Source organism: Capra hircus, chromosome 7 (assembly GCF_001704415.2).
Source record: "Capra hircus breed San Clemente chromosome 7, ASM170441v1, whole genome shotgun sequence".
NCBI lineage: Eukaryota > Metazoa > Chordata > Mammalia > Artiodactyla > Bovidae > Capra > Capra hircus.
In genome coordinates this window covers 91,933,925-91,957,849 of record NC_030814.1, presented here as the reverse complement: position 1 = coordinate 91,957,849, position 23,925 = coordinate 91,933,925, and the positions used below count along the sequence as shown (strand labels likewise).

Sequence of the window (23,925 nt, the reverse complement as noted above, 5' to 3'; positions counted from 1 at the left end):
ATTCCTGGCTGCGAGTGGACTTTCTCTAGCTGTGGTGAGCAGGGACTACCCTCTAGTTGCAGTGCCTGGGCTTGTCACCACGGTGGCTTCTCTTGTTGTGGAGCGGGGCTTCTAGAATTCGCAGGCTTCAGCAGCTGTGGCTCCTGGGCTCTAGATCACAGGCTCAGTAGCTGCGGTACACTGGGTTAGTTGCTCCCTGACATGTGGGATGTTCTTGGATCAGGGATCGAACCTGTCTTTCCTTTACTGGCAGGAGGATTCTTTACCACTGAGCCACCACAGAAGCTCCCTTTTCTTCTTCTTCTTCTTTTTTTTGGCAATTTCATGCTGGTGATTGTTCTTTTTTTTAATGTAAATTATTAATTTTTTAAGAGAAAATTTTAACCCCAAAGTTGCATATTAATATTACACACAAACTGAGACATATGTGACTTTTGGCATGGTGTGTACATCCTTACATAAACTCAAATATTTACACAGTTAAAACAATTTCCATTTAACATGTGAACTTTCTGAAATAGATAAAAGCATTAATACTTCCCTTGTGTCTCATGGCTGCACTCCCTGCGGTAACTGGAGGCAAAGTTCCCCCAAATGTTCAGCAGGTTATTAAACACAAAAACTCAGCAATTGTAATCAAAATGAAGAACTCAGGGATTAAAAGGGAGAAAGAGAATGAGCAAAGGCTGAAGGAGCAGAAAGAACAGTTGAATATCACCCAAGTCCGTGGAGGGGAGGGGCAGCCACCTGCGGGAAACTCAAAGTTAATCTATTAGGATTCATTATTGAGCTGTTCCTTATGGAAATGTTAAATATATACAAAAGTAGACAGCAGCGTCACCCACCTTTAGCAATTGTGAAGCAATGGTGACTGTCTCATACCGTCCCTAAGACCCACTTTCCTCTCCCCGCCCCTCACTTCTATCCTCCAGACACACTCACTTCTGAATGACGATCTTCTTCTCCAGGTCACACCCAACTGAAATGAGCGCCGTCTGCAGGTGGGGAGACACGAGGCAGGGGAGAGGAAAGGGGTAAATGGGGATGCTGACCCAAGTCAGTGAGGACGCCCATAGCCTGGTCCCAGTGAAAGCCCACGAGGGGTCGCACTCAACCCAACAGGGACTGGAGACCCCTGAGCTTGGATGGAGATGCGGTGACCAGGTACCTGGGACTCACGGAGTCAATCCCTAAGAACCTGCACCAGATATGGGGTGCCACTAAGATCCCCCATTTGATAACTCCCAGCTGGTACACCTGCTCTGAGGATGGTGAGTCCTAAGGCACAGCCCTGGGGAAGATGAAGGGGAGTGGCAGCCACCTTGGCATCCATTTCCAGATCCTGAGTGTGAGCTCAGCCAGCCCCTTGGGGAAAGCTAGTGAAGGCCTGCTGCCATTAGTCTGAACACTAAAGACAAAGAATATGAGATGGCAGAAGTTTGGGTCATACCAGTGGCTTAAGGTCCACACATGAAATTTCTTTGTTGGCGATGTCCAGCGTGATGGTAGATATTGTGGGTCTCTTTATGCTACAAGGCAATGGGAGTGTGTGTAATTGTAAAAAGCATCACTGACCCATCCATTCATTTTTCTATTCATCCATCTATCCATCTGTCCACCCATCTGTCTATCCCTTCATCCACCCATCCACCCATTCATCCACCCATCTACCCACCCACGCACCCACCCATCCATCCATCCATTTCTCCATTCATTCACTCATCTTTTCATCCATTCAGTCCAGAGTATTGACCAAGAACCATGGGCTCAGACATGGTGGCACCCACCTCTCTCTAGTTTCTACCTCTTCTTAAGTCAGTTTTTTAAAGTGATATATAATAGCTTATTGAAAAGAACACCTGAGCCCCAATTTTATCATCACCTTGCTGAATATGTTTTCACATCATTCTTTTAACAGCTTCTGTATCCACACTTTTTTCTAAAACCCCAAACTCCTAATCCATCCCTCCTTCCCGACCAGCCTCCCCCACTCAGCAACAAGTCTGTTCTCTGTGTCTGAGTCTGTCTCTGTTTTGTAGATAGGGTCATCTGTGCCATATTTTAGATTCCACAAGTAAGTCATAGCATATGCTATTTGTCTTTCTCTAAAGAGTTTTTAATCATTCTTGCTTTACCGCCCTTGGACCAGGGGAGCTTGAATCTTGGTCCTGCTTTCCCCAGCTCCTGCTAAGGGAACCCTACAGAGACCCTGGGGCCACCTGCCACTACCATCCAGGTGATGACATACCTGGAGGTGAAGTTGGGGTTGGCCCTGCCCCAGTGGTGCTGTTGCTTCAGGGAAATGTTCTGTGGAACCAAGAGGGAAAATGCAAAATGCAGCTACCACTGTGGGACAGCCCCAGGGTGGTCCTGGAATGGGGTTCAGGAGGAGGGCAGGACCAGGTGGCGGATGCAGGGGTGTGGGGGAGTTGGGAGGAGCAGCCTGGGAGCCATCCAGCCCATCTCTGGTTCTAATTTCCTGCTAGAAGCTCATGGAAATGGCCCCTCTTCCCAAGCTCCTTCATTCCCTCGCTGCCTCTGTCCTGGGGACCCACAGTGGGGTGTGAATCAGTTTCCCCTCCTATTTAACTGTGATGTGACAAGGACTGGTGTGAAGAGTTTGTTGTGGTCTGGGGTCAAGTCAAGACTTCCTGGTGTGACCCTGGCTGTGGCCTAAAGGTCACCCAGACCCCTATTTAAGTCAAGCCCCTCCCTGCGGCCCGTTTTGCCTCCTGACGCCTCCTCCCGTCCCTCCTCTGGGGGACTGTCACCTGCCTCGGTGGGGAAGAGGCAGGGGCTTCTTCATACCCTGCAGCACCTTATCTGAGTGTTTGTAAGGCAGGGATGATGGACGGAGGTCAGACCTTGAGGGACATCATCAGGTGACCCTTGGCATCTGCAGGTCAAGGCCGAGCCCCTCAGCCTGAAGATCAGGGTTTGGTGGGGGTTGGGGGAAGGGTACGCGGGGTGGGTGCGGGACAAAGAGCTCACCAGTCTGTGCTTGGTGTTGCTGTCGTAGGTGTAGCCGTCCTCATAGATGACCGCCTGCAGCCCCAGGGAGTGGGGGTTGCTCACTATTACCTGGGCGGGGGGGAGGCGTTGGAAACAGGAAGGGAGACGCATACGCTGTACGGGCTCTGACAGGAGCAGAAGGGCGCCGCTTGGGGGCGCAACCACCGGGGGCCCCAGTGCCCCTTCGGACTGAAGACCCAGCTTGCTCCGCAAATACTACTGCAGGTTCCATCCCCAAATATGCCCCCCTTGTCATACACACCCCCTAACTGTGGCTCTGAGGCCCTCTGTGAGGACAGCCTGGGGCTGAAGTGCCGAAAGACCCAGACTGGTCCCTCGGGCGCGGAGAGGCTCGTCCTGTGCAGGGAGGAGGCTTGAGGGGTGCGGGTGAGAGAGCAGGGCAAGATCCGGCGGCCAGGATGGCTCCTCTATCGGGCCCTGGTCCCAGCTGACAGGACATCCCCTGGAATCTTACACTGGTCCACTCCCCTGTTTTCAGCTTGATTGCTTGCACCCAAGGGTCCGGGTTTGGACACCTGGGTTTCAGATCCAAGGATGCCCGCTTTTTCTCAGGCATGCCCTGTAGGCGGGAAAGCCAGTGCTGGCTGAGCTGGGCAGAAACGGCGTTTTTGGAAATGGTCCGGGGCAGCTCCGAAGGGGGTTGGAGGACCAGCATAGTGGTATAGAGAAAGGAGGCAGGGTGGACAGAGGGACAGCTACGGCCAGACACCTGGATGCTGGTGTCTGGAGGAAGAGGAGAAGTCTCTGGGGGCTTCATGAGCCAGTGTCTCTCTGGGAGGATGCTAGGGAATTTCCAGAGCCTGGGAACTGTGGGCACGAGACATGAGGCCAAGGATGGCAGATGTTAAGAGACACTTGTCAAACAGATAGAGTGTCCTTACTAGTGGGACAGGTAACGTGCCTGGCCGGGGTATCATTAGGGCCGTCAACTCCAACTGGCTGTTCATGTCAATGGTGTACATTTTGTTTTCAAATTCTCCCTGCAGAAGTTCCACCTAGTTAGAAATAAATTATGTTTAAAAAGAAAAAAAAAAAAAGAATCCATCAATCTTTGGATCAATTAAATCAAGCCTCTGTACCCCAAAATACAGAGCAGGTGGGGGGTCCCTAGGGATGGACCCTTTCAGCCTGGGCTCACTCAAGCCACTCCCCACTAGACCCTGCACCCCCAGAAGACCCTGGAGGTCTCCCTAGTCACAGCTCTTTTTCTCTCCAGAAGTAGCCTGCCCCACTCCCCGCCTGACTTCTGCAGTAATCGCTTACTTGCGTTTCTTCCTAGAATGATTTTTATGTCTTTATTTAACTGGAGGATAATTACTTTACAATATTGTGATAGTTTTTGCCATACATCAGTATGTATCGGCCATAGGTACACACGTGTCCCCTCCATCCTGAACCTCCTTCCCACCTCCCTCCCCATTTCCTAGAATGATTGCCAAGTGCACATCCCTAGGGCTTCCCTAGGTGCTCAGTGGTAAAGAAGCCACCTGCTAATGCAGGAGACATGAGACTCGGGTTCGATCCCCAGGTTGGGAAGATCCCGTGGAGTACGTAGGGAATGGCAACCAGCTCCAGTATTCTTGCCTGGAGAATCCCAGGACCAGAAGAGCCTGGTGGGCTACAGTTTAGGTGGTCACAAAGAGTTGGACACCACAGCACAGCACAATGCATTCCCAGATGATGTAACTTAGTTTTTCTGTTTGTAAACATTGTCCTTTTCAGTCTCTTTCAACCTAGTTTTCCCTCCCTTCCTTTCTTTTTCATTTCTTTCCTAGGCATCTTTAAAAAAGAAAAAAAAAATGTATCTAGCAGTGCTGGGTGTTAGTTGTGGCACATGTGATCTTTGATCTAACTTGCTGCACAGGGGATCTTTAGTCATAGCATGTGGGATCTAGTTCCCTGACCAGGGATTGAACCCAGAGCCCCTGCATTGGAAGGGTGGGGTCTTAGCCACAGGACCACCATGAAAGTCCCTCTATGCCATTGAACTGTAGATTTCCCATCGTCTGGATTTTCACTGGTGAGGTTGAACACCCGTTCCTCCATGCTCTGCCTTTTCTGGCAGGTTGGCAGCTAGATCCATCAGATTAGGGCAGAATTGAGATGGGAGAGCCAGTGGGGGATCCATCTTCTGTCGGTGGCACCTAACGGCCGACTGTCTCTCTTTACCAACATTGAGCATCAGCGCAGGGCAATATTCTGTCATTTTGTTTTCATATATTCACCAGAATAAGTTTATGAGGAGACCCTTTCCCTGTGCTATTTGCTGACTCAGGAGAAGGTATGGAGGAGAAGTAGAGAAATTGCATCTTGTCTTTTTTTAACCTGGTTTTTAAGATCATGTGTTGGCTGCCTGGTATCCTAGGAAGAGAACCAACAAGTTGCTTCTGGTTCCAGACCTGGGGTTGATAAGGGATGACACGGTTAACTGAAACGTTCTGTCCTGGCAGCAGGACTCATCGCTGCCCGTGTGCATCCTGGTCCCCTGGTGAGGGTAGTGGTTGTGAAGGTGGAGGTTCTTCCAACGCTGAGTGGCTGTCTCACCATCCAGACTCTGTTCTTTAAAAGTGAATCAGTGACTTCCCTGGCGGTCCAGTGGTAAAGACTCCACCGGCCAACTGCAGGGAACATGTGTTCTATCCCTGGTTCATGAGGATCCCACCTGCTGAGGGAGCAACTAAGACTGCGCGGCACAGTTACCGAGGCCCGTGCTGCACAGCCCGTGCTCAACAAGACAGGCAACTGCAGTGAGAAGAGAGCAACTAGAGAGTAGCCCCAGTAGCACCATCATAAAAGGGTATTTTGGACAAAATGTGCTTGACTGGGCTTCCCTGGTGGCTTCAGTGGTAAAGAATCTGCCTGCCCATGTAGGAAACATGGGTGTGATCCCTGATGCAGGAAATCCCACCTGCCGCTGAGCAACTAAGCCTGTGCACCACAATTATTGAGCCTGTGCTCTAGAGCCCGGAAGCGGCAGCTACTGAGCCCACGTGCTGCAGCTCTGAAGCCCAAGTGCCCCAGAGCCTGTGCTCTGCAACAAGAGGAGCCACGGCGACAGTAAGCCTGAGACTGCAACTGGAGTGGCATCCCCGCTCGCCGCACCTGGAGGAAAGCCCGAGCAGTTAGCAAGACCCAGCACAGCCAAGAATAAATAAATACTTTTTTTTAAAATGGCCTTTTTTCCCCTCATTCCACTGATTGCTGTGGATCCAAAGGCCCTTTGGAAATGGACGGTCTAGTATCTTTCTGGAAAATGACCTTCTCCCCACCCCAAGTCACCACCACATACTTTGCAGATGCCAGCCTGGAGTTGGGGATCCACGAGAAGGGCTTGGATATTCAGGAGGCACTTCTGGAAATCGAAAGCTGGAAAGAGCATGTCAGGAAGCGGGGTCAGTATTTCCAGCATCCCCACGTCAGTGAACATCAGGACCGCATCTTGGGACCAGATGTTTTGGTCTGCAAACTAAAAGAAGAGTAACTTCTGAGATCAGCTCATTCTCATTCTTGTTTGAGTATTTAACTTTTTCCTTATGATTCATATTTACAGAAGGTAGGCCAAAAACAAAATTCTAAGAAACCCCATGGTCTCTGCTGCAGTCCTTGAGGTCACAAAGAGTCAGACACGACTGAGACACTAAGCAAGAAACCAAAAAGACCAAGCAAAGTCTTAGATACCCTTTGTTGAGACACCTACTTTTCAGGTGTCAAATTAATTAAAATTCATGTTCTATTATCATTATTGCTATTAAATGACTAACTGCTATTTTAATAACTAGAGCAATTTCTTTATAAAAAGGATCAGATGTTTGAGAACAAGACTATTAGTCCTTAACAACTGAGTAACATCGGGATTTTACCCACTTTGATTAGAGAACTCGACTGGATTCCCAGGCTGCCATAATATAAATTACTCTCTCGAGTTAAAACTGCCAGTTCATTTTCATCTAGGGAAAGCCAGAGAAGACAGAACAAAAATTGAAACAGGGATATAAACATATTAAATATTAAAGTTTAAAAAGTTGCCCCAAGTCCCATCATACGGACCAGGGGTCAGCAAGTTTCTTCTGTAAAGGACCAGATGGAAAGAATGCTCTGCTTTGCTGGTCATGTGATGTCTGTTACAAGTATTTGGCCCTGGGAAAGCAGCTTATGGACACTTTGTAAATGAATAGGCAGGACTATGTGCCAATAAAATTTTATTTAAAACCCATGGTGGGTCATGGGCCATGGTATGCTGACCCCTGACATAGGTACCACTGTTAGCATTTTAGTAAACATGCTTTTCAGTAGCTTTATATACTTAGGGATCACATTCTGGGACCCTTTAAGCTGCTTTGTGTTTCTTTTCTTTTTTAATAGCACAAGTTGAGTATTTTTCAGTCTATGTACTTATTCTTAATTGAAGTAGAGTTGAAATGTATGTTTATTTCCTTCCATACACATGAGTGTAGTTGACCCTTTGGCATTTTGTTACTTAGATGAATCATAACTTTATGTAACCAATGCTCCACTGATGAGCACAGGTTGTTTCTGATCTTTGGCAGATATAAAGTTCTGAGGAACACAAGATATTCTTTCTAGAACAGGTAATAATCGTGTTTTGTTTGTTTTGGCCAGGAGGGATCCGGTGGTGGGCGTGGGGCGGTGTGTGTCAAGAATGAGTAAGTCAGGTCTGAAGCACTTCTAGAAAGCTACCCGGGGGTTGGGCACATACTGGCAGCAACGCTGTGGATGGTGATGTTGGCTTTGACAATGGAATTATACAAGATGCGTTGTCCTTCTCGCACCCGGACAGATTCGACCAGCTGACCTAGGAGACAACAGGGTAAATCCAGAGAGACCTGCGTGCTTGTTGGCAAGAGGGTCCCCTGCCAACCACACAGCCCCTTGATTCTTGACTCAAAGGAAAATGCGGCCACGAGATGCAATGCTGTAAAATATTGCATGGAAGACATTAGGTTTAAGAAAATGTGACCTCCCCACCCCGCCTAAATCTCGATGTAAGAGCTCTTAGGGATGGACAGGATACCAGATGAACTTTAGGATGCCTCTTACTGTACAGGTAACATGTAATCAGGCAGAACTTTCTTTCTGGAGTGGGTGCCCACTGCATGGCCAGGCCAGCCCTAGGCCCTTTTCTTGCATTAGAAGGAAACAGCCATATTCAGATGGCCTAACTGGTACTGGGGAGCATGCTGTGATTGAAGGTGCTCTGGCAGCCACAGCTGTGCCCAGAGGTCCTCGACAGCACCTTCTAGGGGGCTGCCTTTTGCTTCTCTCCTAGGACCCATGTGTCCTAGGCCTCAAAACAAGATCTGCAGTTCTTGGATGTGGCCCCTCTGCCCTCGGGGCCTGGTGACTTTCAGAACCTGCCTACAGGGCCTAAATGTCCCAGGTGGCAGAAAGTGGGGGTTGGGGGTTGCAATGAAGATGGCAAGGTAAGAATCAGCTTGTCATGGTCCACTAAAGTCAAGGGAGGGGAACAAACAGCCCCTTGCACTGGCCACGCCCCAAGCCTGGGCCTTGCTCACCTGAGTTTCGGGAAACTAGCAGGTTCTTCTCAGACCAAAAGATAAGGATGCCTCTCTGGCCCGGGGCGATGAGGATGTCAAGGGTCCTGTCATACTCAAAGGGCAGCCCAAAGCTGCGGTTCAAGGGATGGTCAGAATAGCTGAACATGGCCTGAAAGAAAAATACTCGATCTTGAGCGAGAAAAGAAATCACCAAGGGGACTTCCCCTGGTGGTCCAGCGGTTAAGACCCTGCGCCCACAGACTGTATCCAGAGCCTGATTCCTCGGCCACCATTACATTCTTAGGATTTCCAGAGTCTGGGAGTGTCTGTTATTCACGACGGGACCCTGGCAGTGTGTGCAGGTGCTTGAGGGGACTCTGGATGGGGGGATGGCCCCACTGTGTGATTAGAGGGAGGGCCTCTTAGCTACCAGGTGGCAGCCCAGCCTCTGGGAGCTTCCTGATCCCTGGGCCTCCCCCAGATTTCAGAGTCGCACACTTTGTTCAGGAATTTTGCAGCAGGGGTACCAACTGTACTTTAATCTTTGCCTGACTTAATAGTTTTTCTTCAACTGCACTTTGCATGAACTGATTCCTCTTCTTAGTCTTATCCTAAATGATACCTCTGAGGTCATGGTTTCCATGTCCCGATTTTCTGAACCCATGTGAAATAATCATTTAAAAAAGGGGTGACACGAGGCATGTAAATGGCCTTGGTTGCCACCAGTGACACAGGCACCATGTCTTATATTGCTACTAAAGTATTGCTGAGTGCATGGCTGAATGAGATAATGAGGGTGGGTGGTGGGCATGTGGGTGGGTAGAAGGGTAGATGGATGAGTAAGTAGATGGATGGATGGGTGAGTGGATGGATGAATGGGAGTGGATGGATGAATGGATGGGTGCATGGATGGATGGATAAGCAGGTTAATGGATGGATGGAGGGACAGATAAGTGTTTTGTTGGGTGAGTAGGTGGGGAGGTAGGTGGATGGGTAAATGGATAAATGGAAGGATGAATGGAGATGGATGAATGGATGGAAGAGTAGGTGGGAAGATAAGTGCATGGGTAGGGGGATGGATTGATAGGTAAGTGGGAGAATGGGTAGAAAGGCGGATGGATGTGTAGATAGGTAGATGAGTAGGTGGATGGATACATGGATGGACAGGTGAATCAAAAGCTAGATGGATTTCTGATATGAAAATCTAAGTGTATGAGTTTTGACAAAAACCTGTTTTGGGGTAAAGTTCGCCAAAGTGGTACTTCCCAGTCCAAATGGTACTTACCATCTGTTCGTCAACAAGAAGCAGCCCAACCTGTGACAGAGAGTGAAAGGAGAAGATCCCCCCGAAGGTCCCAACTAGCTCTGCCTGTGAGACAAACAGAATACTGCATGTAAACAGGATCATCAATGTGCTTCCTTGATAACTTAACTCTAGATTAGCTAGTAAGCTAAAAGGAAGGAAAGTCTTTTTTATTATGATTTTTAAAATTATGATCTGTTTCCCCTCTGCAGCACTGAGAGAGTCAATTCCTAGGCAGATTGATAAGAAGTCCAGGGTCCTCAAGGAGGAGAAAGGGGTCTGGAAGGACAAACTTTTTTTCCCTCTACATTCCTTCAGTCCACCACCAGTGAAGTTGCTCAGTTGTGTCTGACTCTTTGTGATCCCATGGACTGTAGCCTACCAGGCTCCTCCATCCATAGAATTTTCCAGGCAAGAGTGCTGGAATAGGTTGCCATTTCCTTCTCCAGGGGATCTTCCAGACCCAGGGATCAAACCCACGTTTCCCCCATTGCAGGCAGATGCTTTACCATCTGAGCTAGCCTTAGTCAATTACACAATTCAGTTTAAACTCTGTCCTAGGGATTGTACAACAATAATGTGTCTGGCTAGAGGACAGTTTCTCCTTCCTGAAAACCTTCTGTCTAACCCTGATATCTTAGAATGTATATCATGGGAGTAGGTCTGGTAGGATCTTTCTATTGTTAAATTCTAATCTTGTGATCCTAAAATGCAAATTGTGGGAGTGGGTCTGGTAAAATTTTCACAAACTTGAGACATTCTTTTGATTCATTGTAATAACCAATTAAAAGGTATATAACTCCATTGCTAACACTAGCAAGGGGGTACTCTTTCTCCCAACTTCTGATGTCTGTGTCCGCAGCTTTCTCTATCCCTTTTATACTTTAATAAAACTCTATTACACAAAAGCTCTGAGTGATCAAGCCTCGTCTCTGGCCCCGGATTGAATTCTTCTCTTCTGGAGGCCAAGAATCCCGGCGTCTTTTGAGGCTCAGCAACAACCTTTCAGCATCCTGGGCAGAACTTTGAATGAAGACAGCTTAGTGTGGGGTGCTTGAGGAAGTGGGGTGACCCAGACTCTGAGATGCCTGCCTAAATCCCTCACTCCTGCCTCAGTTCCTCATTCCTGATCTTTGGCTGGGCAGCAAAGTGCCCATTGGCAGGCATGTTGGAGCATGAGGCCAGGACCCCAACCTATGGACAGTGGGACAAGTTGCCATGGCAACCCACCTGGCTCCCCCACCCCTCTCAGGACATCTTTCAGGTAAGAGAGAAAGACTGCCAGCTTATTTAAGCCTCTGTTGCTTGGCTGTGTTTGGGTGTGCGTGGGGGGCGGGGGGCGGGGTGGTATTTCTATTACATACAGTGTTATGGACCAAACGGTGTCCTCCTCCAGTTCATAGGTTAAAACCCCAACCCCCTGTCTTAGTCTGTTCAGGCTGCTACAACAAAATATCAGAGACTAGGTGGCTTATAACAACGGAAAGGCTGGAAGCCCAAGATCAAGGGACCAGCATGGCCAAGTGAGGGCCTTTTCCTGGGTTGCAGACTTCTTGGTGTGTCCTCATATGGAGGGACGGGGTGAGCTGGCTTTCTGGGGCCTCTTTTTAAAATTTTTGTACTTTGGCTGATCTGGGTCTTCCTTACAGCACACAGGCTTTGTCTAGTTGCAGAACACTGGCTATAGAGCTCAAAGGCTCAGTGGTTGCAGCATACAGGCTCAGTTACCCCATGAAATGTGGGGTCTTCGTTCCCCAGCCAAGGATTGAACCTGTGTCCCCTGAACTGGAAGGTAGATCCTTAACCACTGGACCTCAGGAGTCTTTCATAAGGGTACTAATTCCATCCATGAGGGCTCCACTCTCAGGACCCAAGCACCTCCCAAAGGCTTCTAATACAGATCACATCAGGCATGAGGATTTCAACCTATGAACGGGGGCGGGGGGAGGGGGGGACACAAACATTCATAGAACCTCCAAAATGATAGTATTTGGAGGTAGGGTCTTTGGGTAGTGATTAAATCTAGATGAGGTCAGGGTGGGATTAGTGCCCTGATAAAAAAAGACACCATGAAATTAAAAGATGCTTGCTCCTTGGAAGGAAAGCTACGACAAACCTAGACAGCATACGAAAAAGCAGAGACATCACTTTGCTGACAAAGGTCCATATAGTCAAAGCTGTGGTTTTTCCAGTAGTCATGTATAGATGTGAGAGTTGGACAGTAAAGAAGGCTGAGCACCAACAAATCGATGCTTTCGAAATGTGGTGCTGGAGAAGACTCCTGAGAGTCCCTTGGACTGCAAGGAGCCTGTGTCTTCTGCATTGCCAGGTGGATTCTTCACCACTGAGCCACCAGGGAAGCCCCTGTTTGTTCATTTTCTTACCACATTGAACATACACGTCTTTCCTGGGTGTACTTCTGAAATCTGTATCCTCGGGAGTTTGAGAAATAGATGTTGGCCTGAGATATCCGATTTCCATGCAAATAAGCAAAAACCGAGTTACTTATATCCTGGAAGAACACACACATAAAACAGTTACTTTAAAAGGAGATAAAAGGTGGAATGGGGTGGCAGCTGGGGAGATGTTCTTTAAGTAGGTAGATAAATTCTGGAGGTCTAATGCACAGTATAGTGATCACAGACAACAATACTAGATTAGAAACTTCAAAGTTGCTAAGAAACCAGATCTTGGTTATTCCCACCATAAAAAAGAATGATAATTTCATGACATGATACGGTGGTAATCATACCAGAATATGTAAATGAAGCAAATCAACACATTGTATACCTTAAACTTACACAGTGTGGTATGTCAATTGCATCCCAATTTAAAAAGGGGGTGGGTGGAGAGAAAAAATAGGGGAAAAGAAAGGACTTCCTGGGCAGTCCAGTGGTTAAGGCACCGCTCTTTCATCACAGGGGGTGAGGGTTTGCTCCCTGGTTGGGGAACTAAGATCCTGCAAGTGACAAAAATAAAAAGATGAGTTTTTTAAAAAAATTAAAAGGGAGTGGGGAGATAGATGCCAATGATCACATTCCTGTGCATTTCTCCCAGAGAAATGAAAACTTGGTGTCCATACCAAAAAGCTACATGAACGTTTCTAGTGATTTTATTTATAAAAGCCAAAGAGTGGAAACAACCCAATTCTGGTACATCCATGCCATGGCAAATCACTCAGCAATGGAAAGGAACAGACTAGTGACATATATGCAACAAACTGGATGAGTCTCCTGAGAATTTTGCTGAGAAAAGCTAGTCTCCAAAGGTTTCATATTGTATGACCTCATTTATAGAACATTCTTGAAATGATACAATTAGAGAGATGGAGAACATTAGTGTTTGCCAGGGGCTAGGGCAGGGTAACGGCACCCCACTCCAGTGCTCTTGCCTGGAAAATCCCATGGACGGAGGAGCCTGGTGGGCTGCAGTCCATGGGGTCACTAAGAGTCAGACATGACTGAGTGACTTCACTTTCACTTTTCACTTTCACGCATTGGAGAAGGAAATGCAACCCACTCCAGTGTTCTTGCCTGGAGAGTCCCAGGGACGGGGGAGCCTGGTGGGCTGCCGTATATGGGGTCGCACAGAGTCGGACATGACTGAAGCGACTTAGCAGCAGGGCAGGGTAGGGAGGTATGGAGAGCTTTGGGGCCATGGAATGGTTCAATATTTTATTTTATTATTACTGTTACTGTTTTTACTTTTCGGCTGTGCCATGCAGCTTTCGGCACTTTAGTTTCCCAACCAGGGACTGAACCTGTGCCCCCTGCAGTGGAAGCACACAGTCTTGACCACTGGGCCACCAGGGAAGTCTCCAGTCCAGTATTTTGATGGCAGTAGCAGCTCTCTGACTTGACCCAGTTGGACCCATATCGATTTCCTGTTTGTATCACTGTAGTTAGTTATGTACGATGTAACCACTTGGGGAAACCAGCTGAGGGATACATGGGACTCTGTATAATTTCTTCAACTTCCTGTACACCCATAATTATTTCAAAATAACACACTGGAAAAAAAAGCTGAATATATTCAGTGTGCCAGCCAGATGAGCCCCTCCCATCTCTCAGGTCCTCTTCTGAACCCAGTGAGATAACACAGCCTGAGTCCATCACACTCCCAGCCCTCAAGGCTTACACTGTCCTTATTTCCATTCCCAATTATCTCTGCTCACAGCAGAGTAGAAAATGAGATAATGACACGTGGTACTCACCATGCAGAATGAATTTCCACCGTAACAACAGTTGTCACCAGATACATGTGAAACAGGGTGTTGTATGCCTGAAAGTAAAGGGAACTGAGATGTTCTCTGAGTTCCCTGAAGGTTCCGAGAGAGAAGGTTCGAGCGGGGCTTCCCACCCTTCCCACTGACATCTGCAGCCGGACTTCCCGGTTAGGGGGCTCCTGGACACTGTGGAATATTTCGCAGCATCCTGCTTCTGCTGTTGTTCAGTTGCTATGTTGTGTCCAGCTCTTTCTGACCCCATGGACTGCAGCACACCAGGCTCCTCTGTCTTCCACTGGAGTTTGCTGGAGTTTCCTCAAAGTCATGTCCATTGAGTCAGTGATGCTATCTAACCATCTCATCCTCTGCTGCCCCTTTCTCCTTTTGCCTTCAATCTTTCCCAGCATCAGGGTCTTTTCCAATGAGTCAGCTCTTCACATCAGATGACCAGAGTATTGGAGCTTCAGCTTCCCACTTCTACTGACTTATTTAGCTTACTAAATCACTTATATAGTGACTTATTTGACCAGTGTCACTCTCCTCTAGTCTTTTTTTAAAGATTTTTTTTTTATGTGGATCATTTTTTAAAGTCTTGATTGAATTTGTTACAATATTCTTCTGTTTTATGTTTTTGGGCCATGCAGCATGTAGCTTCCCAACCAGGGATCAAATCCCCATCCCCTCCACTGGAAATCGAAGTCTTAACCACTGGACCACTAGGGAAGTCCCTTTCCTCCAGTCTACACAACTAAATATGTCTCCTGACATTGCCAAGTGTCATCTGGGGGTGAGGGGTAAACTGTCCCCCAAAATAGCAGGAAGGGCGCCTTTCTCTGAGCAAGGCATTCTTTGTTTCTGAAGGAGAAGCTTCAGTTCCAAAGGAAATACACATGTGGCCAATAGCCTATGAAAAGATGCTCAGCATCACCAGTCCTTAGGGAAATGCCAAGCAAAACCACAGTGAGACCCACACCTCACTCCCATTAGGGCAGCTACCGTGACAGAATCGGAAGACAAGTGTTGGTGACAAAGGCGAAGAACTTGGAACCCTTGTGCACTGCTGGTGGGAATGCAAAATGGTGTGGCCAGTGTGGAGGGTCCTCAAAAACGGGGAAATATGAGCCAACAATTCCACTTCCAGGTACATACCTTCCCCCGAATTAAAAGCAGTATATACATGGTCAAACCAGCATTATTCACAATAACTAAAACATGGAAGCAGCTTGAGTGTTTGTTGACAGATAAATGGATTAAAAAAAAAAAAGGGCCTAAGGACTTCCCTGGTGGTCCAGTGGCTAAGACTCTGCACTCCCAATGCAGGGGGCCCAGGTTCGATCCCACATGTGGCAACTAAGACCTGGTGCAGCCAAGTAAGTAAATTTTTAAAAAAAAAGAGTAGGCCAGCTGATGTCTTGGAGGCAGATGTGTATTTGTGTTGAATGTGACCCTTTGATGAGATGAAGCCGCCTGGCTTCACTTGGGTTATACGTTCTCTGTGGGCCATTTATGTTGTGTTTGCATGGCACCTCAGCCACCGGGCTTGAAACCTTCTAGCTAACCATCATCAATCAGTCACTTCCTGGAGGGACAGCCTGAAACACAGTGATGAGACACATAAGCCAGAGACCAGGGCAAGGTGCGGCTCTTCTCCTGTGCTTCTCTTTCCCTCCAGTGGGGAGCGGGGTGCTGTGATTGACTCTCCATCCAGGGCTTAGCAAGCTACCCCGCAGGCGCTGTGGTGATGGACTGCGGGGCTCCGTCTTGTTGGAGGGAGCGGGAATCACAATCTTTCACCACCAGGAATACAAGCGGAGCAGAAGGATAACAGTTGCAAGAGGGCAGTATACCACGCCAGTGGTTCTCCACTCAGGGAATTTCAACCCCCAGGAGACACCGGGTGATGTCTGGGTACGTGCTTGTTGTCAGGACTCAGGTGGAGGGGGGGGTCCTGGCATCCAGTGGGTGGGGGCATAGTTGCTTCCCCCCACCCCACCCAGAGAATGCCACATCCCTAGTGTCAGCAGGGCCGGGCCTGAGAAACCGAGTACTGACCCGTTTCTTACCAACGGGGGCACCTGTCCTCGTTCCCTGGAAGGGACAGGCCATCCCTGTCTGTCCTTCCTCTTCTCTAGAAAGTACCATCTCCCTTTTCTTCACTGGACCCCGTCTCCTTGCCTCCTCCACCAGGGTTCTCGATTTCTCTGTCCTTAAAGCCTGGGCTTCTCCACTGTTTCCTGTCCTGAAGGTGACATTTGTGGGACTGTATAAGCACCCCACTCAGGCATCTTGGACCCATCCTCTGCCTTCCCTGGTCCTCCCTGATTTCCTCACCATCACAACTCCTGCTGAATCCTCTTACTGTTCCAGTCAGTAAGAGCAGGTTTTTGTGGCTTGTCACCACAGTCTCCAATGGAAACACTCAGTCCCCAATCCTTGGGATCGGGGCTTAGCCCAACTCTCACTGAATCACAAAGGATCACGCAGGGAATTCCCTGGTGGTCAAGTGGTTATCACTGGCCACTTTCACTGCCTGGGGCTCAGTTCAATCCCTGCTCTGGGAACTAAGATCCCTCAAGCTGTGCAGCATGGCCAAAAAAAAAAAAGAAAAAAGGACCGTGTAATGTCCAGGGACTGATGTCCAAGTAGCAGCACTGTCTGTCACTTCCGAAACTTTTCTTTGATGTTGGCCAAGCACAAACAAAGTTTTTAAAAAATACAAAATATAGGGACTACCCTGGTGGTCCATGGTTAAGAATCTGCCTTCCAATGCAGAGGACGTGGTTTTGATCCGGATTGGGGGACTAGATTCCACTTGCTGCAGAGCAACTAAGCCTGTGCACCATAACTACAGAGAAGCCTTATGCACCGCAACTAAAGATCCCAAGCTTGGCCACTGAGAGCCAATGCAGCTAAATAAATATTTTAAAAATTACAAAATACACATACCTGTAGATGCAGTCCAGAAGTTGGCTTCATAATCATAAACATAGACTTTCTGATTCACTACTAACAGCAATACTGAACCAGCAAAATGTGCTGACGTCACTTCTGGTGTGCCAACCTAAGAATATGATATATACCACGATATCAGTATGTGCAGCTTTTCAAACATCGAATTCAGAAAGCAGTACTTCTAAACAGGCATCCCAGGAATGTTTAGGTCAGCGAGAGTTGTTTGGGGTCCTAGATACTGGGAACTATGCATCCTGGGGCTCAGCTGAAAGCAGAACTGGGAGTTTGGTATTAGTGTTGGGTGTCCCTGGGAGTACCCAAATTCACTCCATCTCCTCCCATATCAAAACCTTCTCTGCGGGGACTTTGCTGCTGGCCCAATGATTAAGAATCTGCCTGCCAATGCAGCGGACCCAGGTTTGATCCCTCGTTGGGGAAGCTAAGATCCCACGTGCCATGGGGCAACTAAGCCTATGGGCCACAACTAGAGAACCTGCTTGCTGCAGCTAGAGAGAGGCCCAAGTGCTGCAATGAAAGATCCCACCTGCTGCAAGCAAGACTTGACGTATTGTTCTATGTCTATATCTCCATTGCTGCCTTGTAAACAGGTTCATCAGTACTATCTTTCTAAATTCCATAAGCTGGCATTAATATACAATATTCGTCTTTCTCTTTCTGACTTACTTCACTTTGTATAATGGGGGTCTAGGTTTCTCCACCTCATTAAGACTGACTTGAATGTGTTCTTTTTTTTTTTTTATATAGCTGAGTAATATTCCATTGTATATATGTACCACAATGGCAGTTCCTTTAAAAACTAGGAATAGAACTACCATATGACCCAACAATACCACTAGTGGGCATATACCCTGAGAAAAGCATAACTGAAATAGACACATGCACCTCAATGTTTGTTGCAACACTTTTTACAATAGCTAGGACATGGAAGCATCCTAGATGTCCATTAACAGATGAATGGTTACAGAAATTATGGTACATAAATAAATATTTTTTAAAAGACCTTTTCTGAGGATAAAGCCTAATGCATCAATAATGAATGATAAATATAACTGATCAATGTGTCACTTATCAGAAAAACTGGGACTTACCATGTAGCTCAGCCCGTAAAGAATCTGCCTGCAATGCAGGAGACTCTGGTTCAATTTCTGGGTCAGGAAGGTCTGCTGGAGAAGGGATAGGCTACCCACTCCAGTAATCTTGGACTTCCCTGGTGGCTCAGCTGGTAGAGACTTGGGTTCAATCCCTGGGTTGTGGGAAGATCCCCTGGAGAAGGGAACAGCTACCCACTCCAGTATTCTGGCCTGGAGAATTCTGTGGACTGTATAGTCCATGGGGTCACAAAGAGTCGGACACGACTGAGCGACTTTCACTTAGCTATCAGAAAAACTGGTATGAATATTTTAACAGATGGTAGAACCTTCTGGAGTATAAGTGCCAACCATCAGATTTCTCAAGACAGCTACTGAGAGGGTACAGGTTTTTCTGTTTTGGTTGACAGTAATTTGGGGAGGTCCTAAAATCAGTGTATGTCATGTATCATGAAACCAATTATAAAGAGCTCTTGGAAGACACCTGATTCTTTTTTAAGGGAAAAAAGAAGTATCTGTTTTGGTAGTAAGGGCAGAATAGAATCAACACTCCTTCCAGATTAGAAAGTACTCTCAATGCCTTTAAGTCCCCAAACTAACAAAACCACAGTAGTATGCACACGGCGTTCCCAGCTATATCTAACCCTGTGTGCCTGCTCAGTCACTTCAGTTGTGCTGAACTCTCTGCAACCCCATGGAATGAAACCCGCCACGCTCCTCTTGTCTATGGGATTTCCCAGGCAAGAATACTAGAGTGGGGTGCCATTTTCTCCTTCAGGGGATCTTTTCCACCCAGGGATCGAACCTGTGTCTCTTGCATTAGCAGGCAGATTCTTTGCCATTGTGTCACCAGGGATGCCCCTATATCTAGCCCTAAGTATTTACTATTTCAAGCATCTCTCAGATGGTTCAACAACATAACTACCTGCATTGACGTAGGGATGGAAAACGGAATAAGACTACTCTCAAAGTTGTCCTTTGTGAGAAAAATTTGTCTTCTGAAATAAACAATAAAAGGTTTCAATTAGGAAAAAAAGTCAATGTCAGGCATTTTAAAAAATGTTCCATTCAAATAAAATTCCTTTAACAAGCAACCAGAGATTTATTTATCTATCTGTCTACCTACCATTATCTATCATTGTCTATTTAGCTATTGCTATCTATTTATTTTTGCATGAGTAAACCTCTATAGCATGGCTATTTGACTTCTTGAAATAACATTAGTTGAAAAGTGTGACTGCATCAAAAATAAAATTATATGAAATGTACATTAAGTCCCGGCTTGTTTTGCTGAGGATGAACTTCAGGTTCGTCCTTTATTTCACTCTCATCCCACTAAAGTAAAGGCTTTCATGTCAGGAATGTAACAGAAAAAAAGAAACAGCATGTTCCCTTAGGCAGGTAACTTTTAAGAGGCCAAAGGCCATGCATGAACATGGTATATTGTTTCCTTACCCAGATCTCTTTCTCTTGCCCGCCTCTGAAAGAATTTTATGGTTTTAAACAGAGAGGAGTTACTGAGTTAATTCCTGTGTATTTTAAAGTTTCCATTTCTACTGTGAATGGCACTGTTCATAACTGCCTTATATCAAGCCTCTGTGACAAGCTGTACTGTAATTATTTTAGTTTTCTTTTCACCTCTTGCTCTCCAGTTGGACCCCAACTGTGGACTCCCTATAGGCTAGCATCTAGCAACAGAGGACTGAGCTGTCTTTTTTCTTAATGTTTGTGTAATCAAAGAACAAGGGTGAATGTAATGGTTTGATAAAAAGAAAGGAAAGATATCTTACCCTAGATACAGGGCTAGGGTTTTCTTACAAGGATGCTTAATCAAGTGAGTTTTCCCAGATGAAAAATACAGGCGGTCCTAGAAAGAGAATCACAAATTTTTAATCCCTATCAATCCTAATAAACACCTGATGAAAACAGTTCCCTAGTGGGCAACATGGAACAGTTCCCTAGTGGGCAACTTCAAATTCAATAAAGACACTTAGCCCTCGTTCTGTCTGAAAGTGAAAGAAAGTGAAAGTCGCTCAGTCCTGTGTTCTATCTACTTCATCTCAATTATTAATAGCTTTTTAGTGACATGGGAGAGGTTACTGCCTACTTCAAAAGGCAATAGTAAGGATTAGTTAAGTAATATTCTATGCCGCCCACAACACTGACACCCAAGAAATACTAGGAAATACTCGTTCTGATCCAGCAATAAAAGTGAAGAATGAATGTTAACTATGGAGCTATCTGTGTGCGTGGTCGGTTGCTTCAGTCATCTCTAGACTCTTTGCAACTACATGGACTGTGGCCCACCAGGCTCCTCTGTCCATGGGGATTCTCCAGGCAAGAATACAGGAGTGGGTTGCCATGCCCTCCTCCAGGAGACCTTACCCACCCAGGGATCGAACCCGTGTCTCCTACATTGCAGGCGGATTCTTTACCCACTTAGCCGCCTGGGAAGCCCATGGAGCCACATAAGGTGTTAGTTGCTTAGTCGTGTCTGTTTGCAACTCATGGAATGTAGCCTGCCAAGCTCCTCTGTCCATGGAATTCTCCAGGGAAGAATACTGGAGTGGGTTGCCAGACACATACCCCTTGTGTTTTCTCTTCGACAGGAAACACCTTTCCTGTCCTCAACGTGCGAATACTAGAGGTGAGACAAGAAAATACCTGTCAGGATTTACTAAGTATTCAGCGTGACTCCTACCAGGTTTCCTCTGGGTTAATGGTGCAGTACCAGTTCTTGAAGCTTGTAGGATTATGGGAGCCCCTGGAGAATCTGATGAAACAGTGAGCCTTTCTCACCTGGAAAGAGACTTGTTCATAGGTAAGAATGGAGACAGAATTCCTCAGAGCTCATCACGGGTCATTTCCAGACTGACTCCAGATTAGAAATACTCCTGGATTTTGAGGGGGTGGTTTCTGGCTAGGGGGATGGGAAGTTGTTGGTGGCTGGGAGAATGTTGGTCCAGTTTACAGCAGATAAAGTAAACTGGGACTTCCCTGGTGGTCCAGTGGCTAGAAGTCTGCCTGCCAGTGCAGAGGATGGGTTTGATCACTGGGTTGGGAAGATTCCACATGCCAGGGAGCAACTAAGCCCAGGTACCACAGCTACTGAGCCCGTGCTCTGGAGTCTGTGCACATCAATGAAGAGTAGCCCCCACTCCCAGTAACGAGAGAAAACCCACCTGCAGCAACGAAGATCCCGGACAGCCAAAAATTAAATTAAAAAAAAGATTCTGCCATCTACAGCAGGTTCTCAGTCTTGCATGTGAGTTAGAAGCACATGAAGGTCCTGATAAACTGTAGATTGCTGGGCTCCACTGCTGAGTCTCAGCAGATTCAAGGATCTGCAGTTCTAACAAATCCCCAGGTAACTCTGATGCTACTGCCTCAGGACTGCACTTTGAGAACCAGTGTGGGAAAATGGGAGGATTGGATGGTACCAATCTTTGCAGACTTTGAGACACATCCAGCTAGCAAGTTTCACCTGAAAGTCCTACTCCCCACTGCCCTGTTAAAAGCAAGTGTGTCTTTTAAATTTTACTGCGTATGTTTTCACTTCTATAAAGTAAAGTTAAGGAATCACTCTGCTATGAAATTGTTGCAGTGATCAAATGGGAGTATGTACCAGAAATACATTCTCTACTTCATCGTTAAACAGGGCCCTCTGAATGTACAGCTTATTACTGGCAGGAGTTCCCTGAGGGTTGAAACTGGGCTTTAGCATCTGTCCAGTGCCTGTGGCACCTCATGTATGATATTCACTAATCTAACATTTACTGAAATGAAAACATTTTGGGCAAGGAGTGAATCAGAGAAACAGTCAATGCCCCATGGAGTTAATATCTTAGTGACAGCAACAAACAAGAAAAAATAAGTGTAACAGAAGTTAGTGATTTATAGAAGCAGCAGCTACAGGGGAGAAGTGCAGGGAAGTGAAATCGCTTAGTCCTGTCTGACTTTTTTGCAACCCCATGGGCTGTAGTTTACCATGCCCCTCCGTCCATGGGATTTTCCAGGCAAGAATACTGGAGTGGGTTGCCATTTCCTTCTCCAGGGGATCTTTACGACCCAGGGATCGAACCCGGGTCTCCTGCATTGTAGGCAGATGCTTTACCACCTGCGCCACCAGGGAAGTCTATAGGGGAGAGGGGGTCTTTAAATAAAGCAGTGTACTATTTAAGTACTATCTGAATAAAGAAGTCAGGGAGAAAAATCCGGAAGCAAAGCGTCCCAGGCGGAGAAGCAGGCGCCGAGTCTCCCCTGTTCCTCAAGGGACCGGTGGCTGGAAGCAGTGATTCAGGGGTGGGCAGGGGCGACATCAGTGGTTGTCACATCCCCAGGGGACCTTTGGTGATGCCTAGACACATTTGATTGACTGTCAAGTCTGGGGAACGAGGTACTATTGGCATTGAGTGGGTGGAGGCCAGGGACGCTGCTCAACATCCTACAATGTGCAAGACGGTCCCACCCCGGAGATTGATCTGGCCTTAGATGTCAGCAGCGCTGTTGAGGAACCCTGGGCCAGACCATGCGAGGAAATGAAGGCTGCACAAGGAAACTGGTTTTTATGCTGGGTGCCACAGGGAAGGGGAATTAGAAGGTCAGATTCGTTTACAAACAACTTTGGCTGCCAGGCACAGCCCAGGGTAGTGGTGGCGGAGGTGGCTTGAAGGCATCGGAATCAGGCTAAAGTCTTTAAGTGGCAATGGGAGGACTTGGTGATGGGCTGGAAGGCATGAGGTGGGAGAGAAAAGTGGGTATCAAGTAAACTGGGAATTCTCAATGAGGTTGGGGAGCGGAGCATCTTTCCTAGTTTGCGCCCAGAGATGAGTCTGCCCCATCCCCGAGCCCTGGCAGTACCCCAGGCCCGGAAGGGCAGCCCCACCGGCACAGCGGCTGTGCTTTGACCAGCGGGCAGAACCGAAAGGTGGTCGCCACCACCAGCATTAACACCAGCATCTCGCTCCGGCGTTGCCTCCAATACGCAGACTCAACCGCCGCGGGGAGTCGTTTCACAGTCTGGGCATGCGCACCTTGCTCCCCAGAAAGCCCGAACCCGACCTTCTCAACAAGCCCCGCCCCCAGAGCGTGGGCATGCGCACACGGCCGCCCAAAGGCAATCTACCTTCTCAGCACTCCCTTAGCGTCTCCCGGGAAACCCGAATCCACCAATCGTGACGCGTCCAGAGTCTGAGCATGCGCATATCACCCAAGTTCCTAAACCTGTTTCGACTAGGCTGCCCCACTCGTTCCCGAAGCTGCGCCTGCAGCCACGGTTTTCTCTTTCTAGAGGCCATCATTCGTGTCCACAGCCCTCCCCGTGATTCGAAGGAGGCTTGAACGTGCTGGCTCAGGTCAGTTCAGTCGCTCAGTCGTGTCCGACTCTTTGCGAGTCCCCATGGACTGCAGCACGCCAGGCTTCCCTGTCCATCATCAACTCCCGGAGCTTGCCCAAACTCATGACCATCGAGTCAGTGATGCCATCCAACCATCTCATCTTCTGTCGTCCCCTTCTCCTCCTGCCTTCAGTCTTTCCCAGTATCAGGGTCTTGTTCAATGAGTCAGTCCTTCGCATCAGGTGGCCAAAGTATTGGAGGTTCAGCTTCAGCATCAGTCCTTCCAATGAATATTCAGGACTGACTTCCTTTGCGACTGACTGGTTTGATCTCCTTTGCAGTTCAAGAGACTCTCAAGAGTCTTCTCCAACATCACACTTCAAGCATGCTGGCTAGGAGATCGGAAAAGGTGGATGTGACGAGGTATCTTGAAAATTTCTAGATCCGCGCC

At 47.5% G+C, this 23,925-nt stretch overlaps 1 protein-coding gene across 1 annotated transcript in view; it reads right to left on the bottom strand.

Annotated features, from left to right (window-relative positions):
* CATSPERD (cation channel sperm associated auxiliary subunit delta) overlaps window positions 1–23,551 on the bottom strand; it is a 35,883-nt gene extending 12,332 nt beyond the window's left edge. The window contains exons 1-17 of the mRNA XM_018050914.1: window positions 23,024–23,551; window positions 20,725–20,779; window positions 19,929–20,005; window positions 19,064–19,136; window positions 17,024–17,138; window positions 14,066–14,133; window positions 12,251–12,364; window positions 9,835–9,918; window positions 8,568–8,718; window positions 7,751–7,846; window positions 6,898–6,980; window positions 6,323–6,499; window positions 3,915–4,028; window positions 2,992–3,081; window positions 2,249–2,307; window positions 1,451–1,529; window positions 943–995 (exon numbers count right to left, since the gene is read on the bottom strand). Of these exons, the coding sequence (XP_017906403.1) occupies window positions 943–995; window positions 1,451–1,529; window positions 2,249–2,307; window positions 2,992–3,081; window positions 3,915–4,028; window positions 6,323–6,499; window positions 6,898–6,980; window positions 7,751–7,846; window positions 8,568–8,718; window positions 9,835–9,918; window positions 12,251–12,364; window positions 14,066–14,133; window positions 17,024–17,138; window positions 19,064–19,136; window positions 19,929–20,005; window positions 20,725–20,779; window positions 23,024–23,097 (1,562 nt within the window). The 5' untranslated portion in view covers window positions 23,098–23,551. The remainder of the gene's footprint in view (window positions 1–942; window positions 996–1,450; window positions 1,530–2,248; window positions 2,308–2,991; window positions 3,082–3,914; window positions 4,029–6,322; window positions 6,500–6,897; window positions 6,981–7,750; window positions 7,847–8,567; window positions 8,719–9,834; window positions 9,919–12,250; window positions 12,365–14,065; window positions 14,134–17,023; window positions 17,139–19,063; window positions 19,137–19,928; window positions 20,006–20,724; window positions 20,780–23,023) is intronic.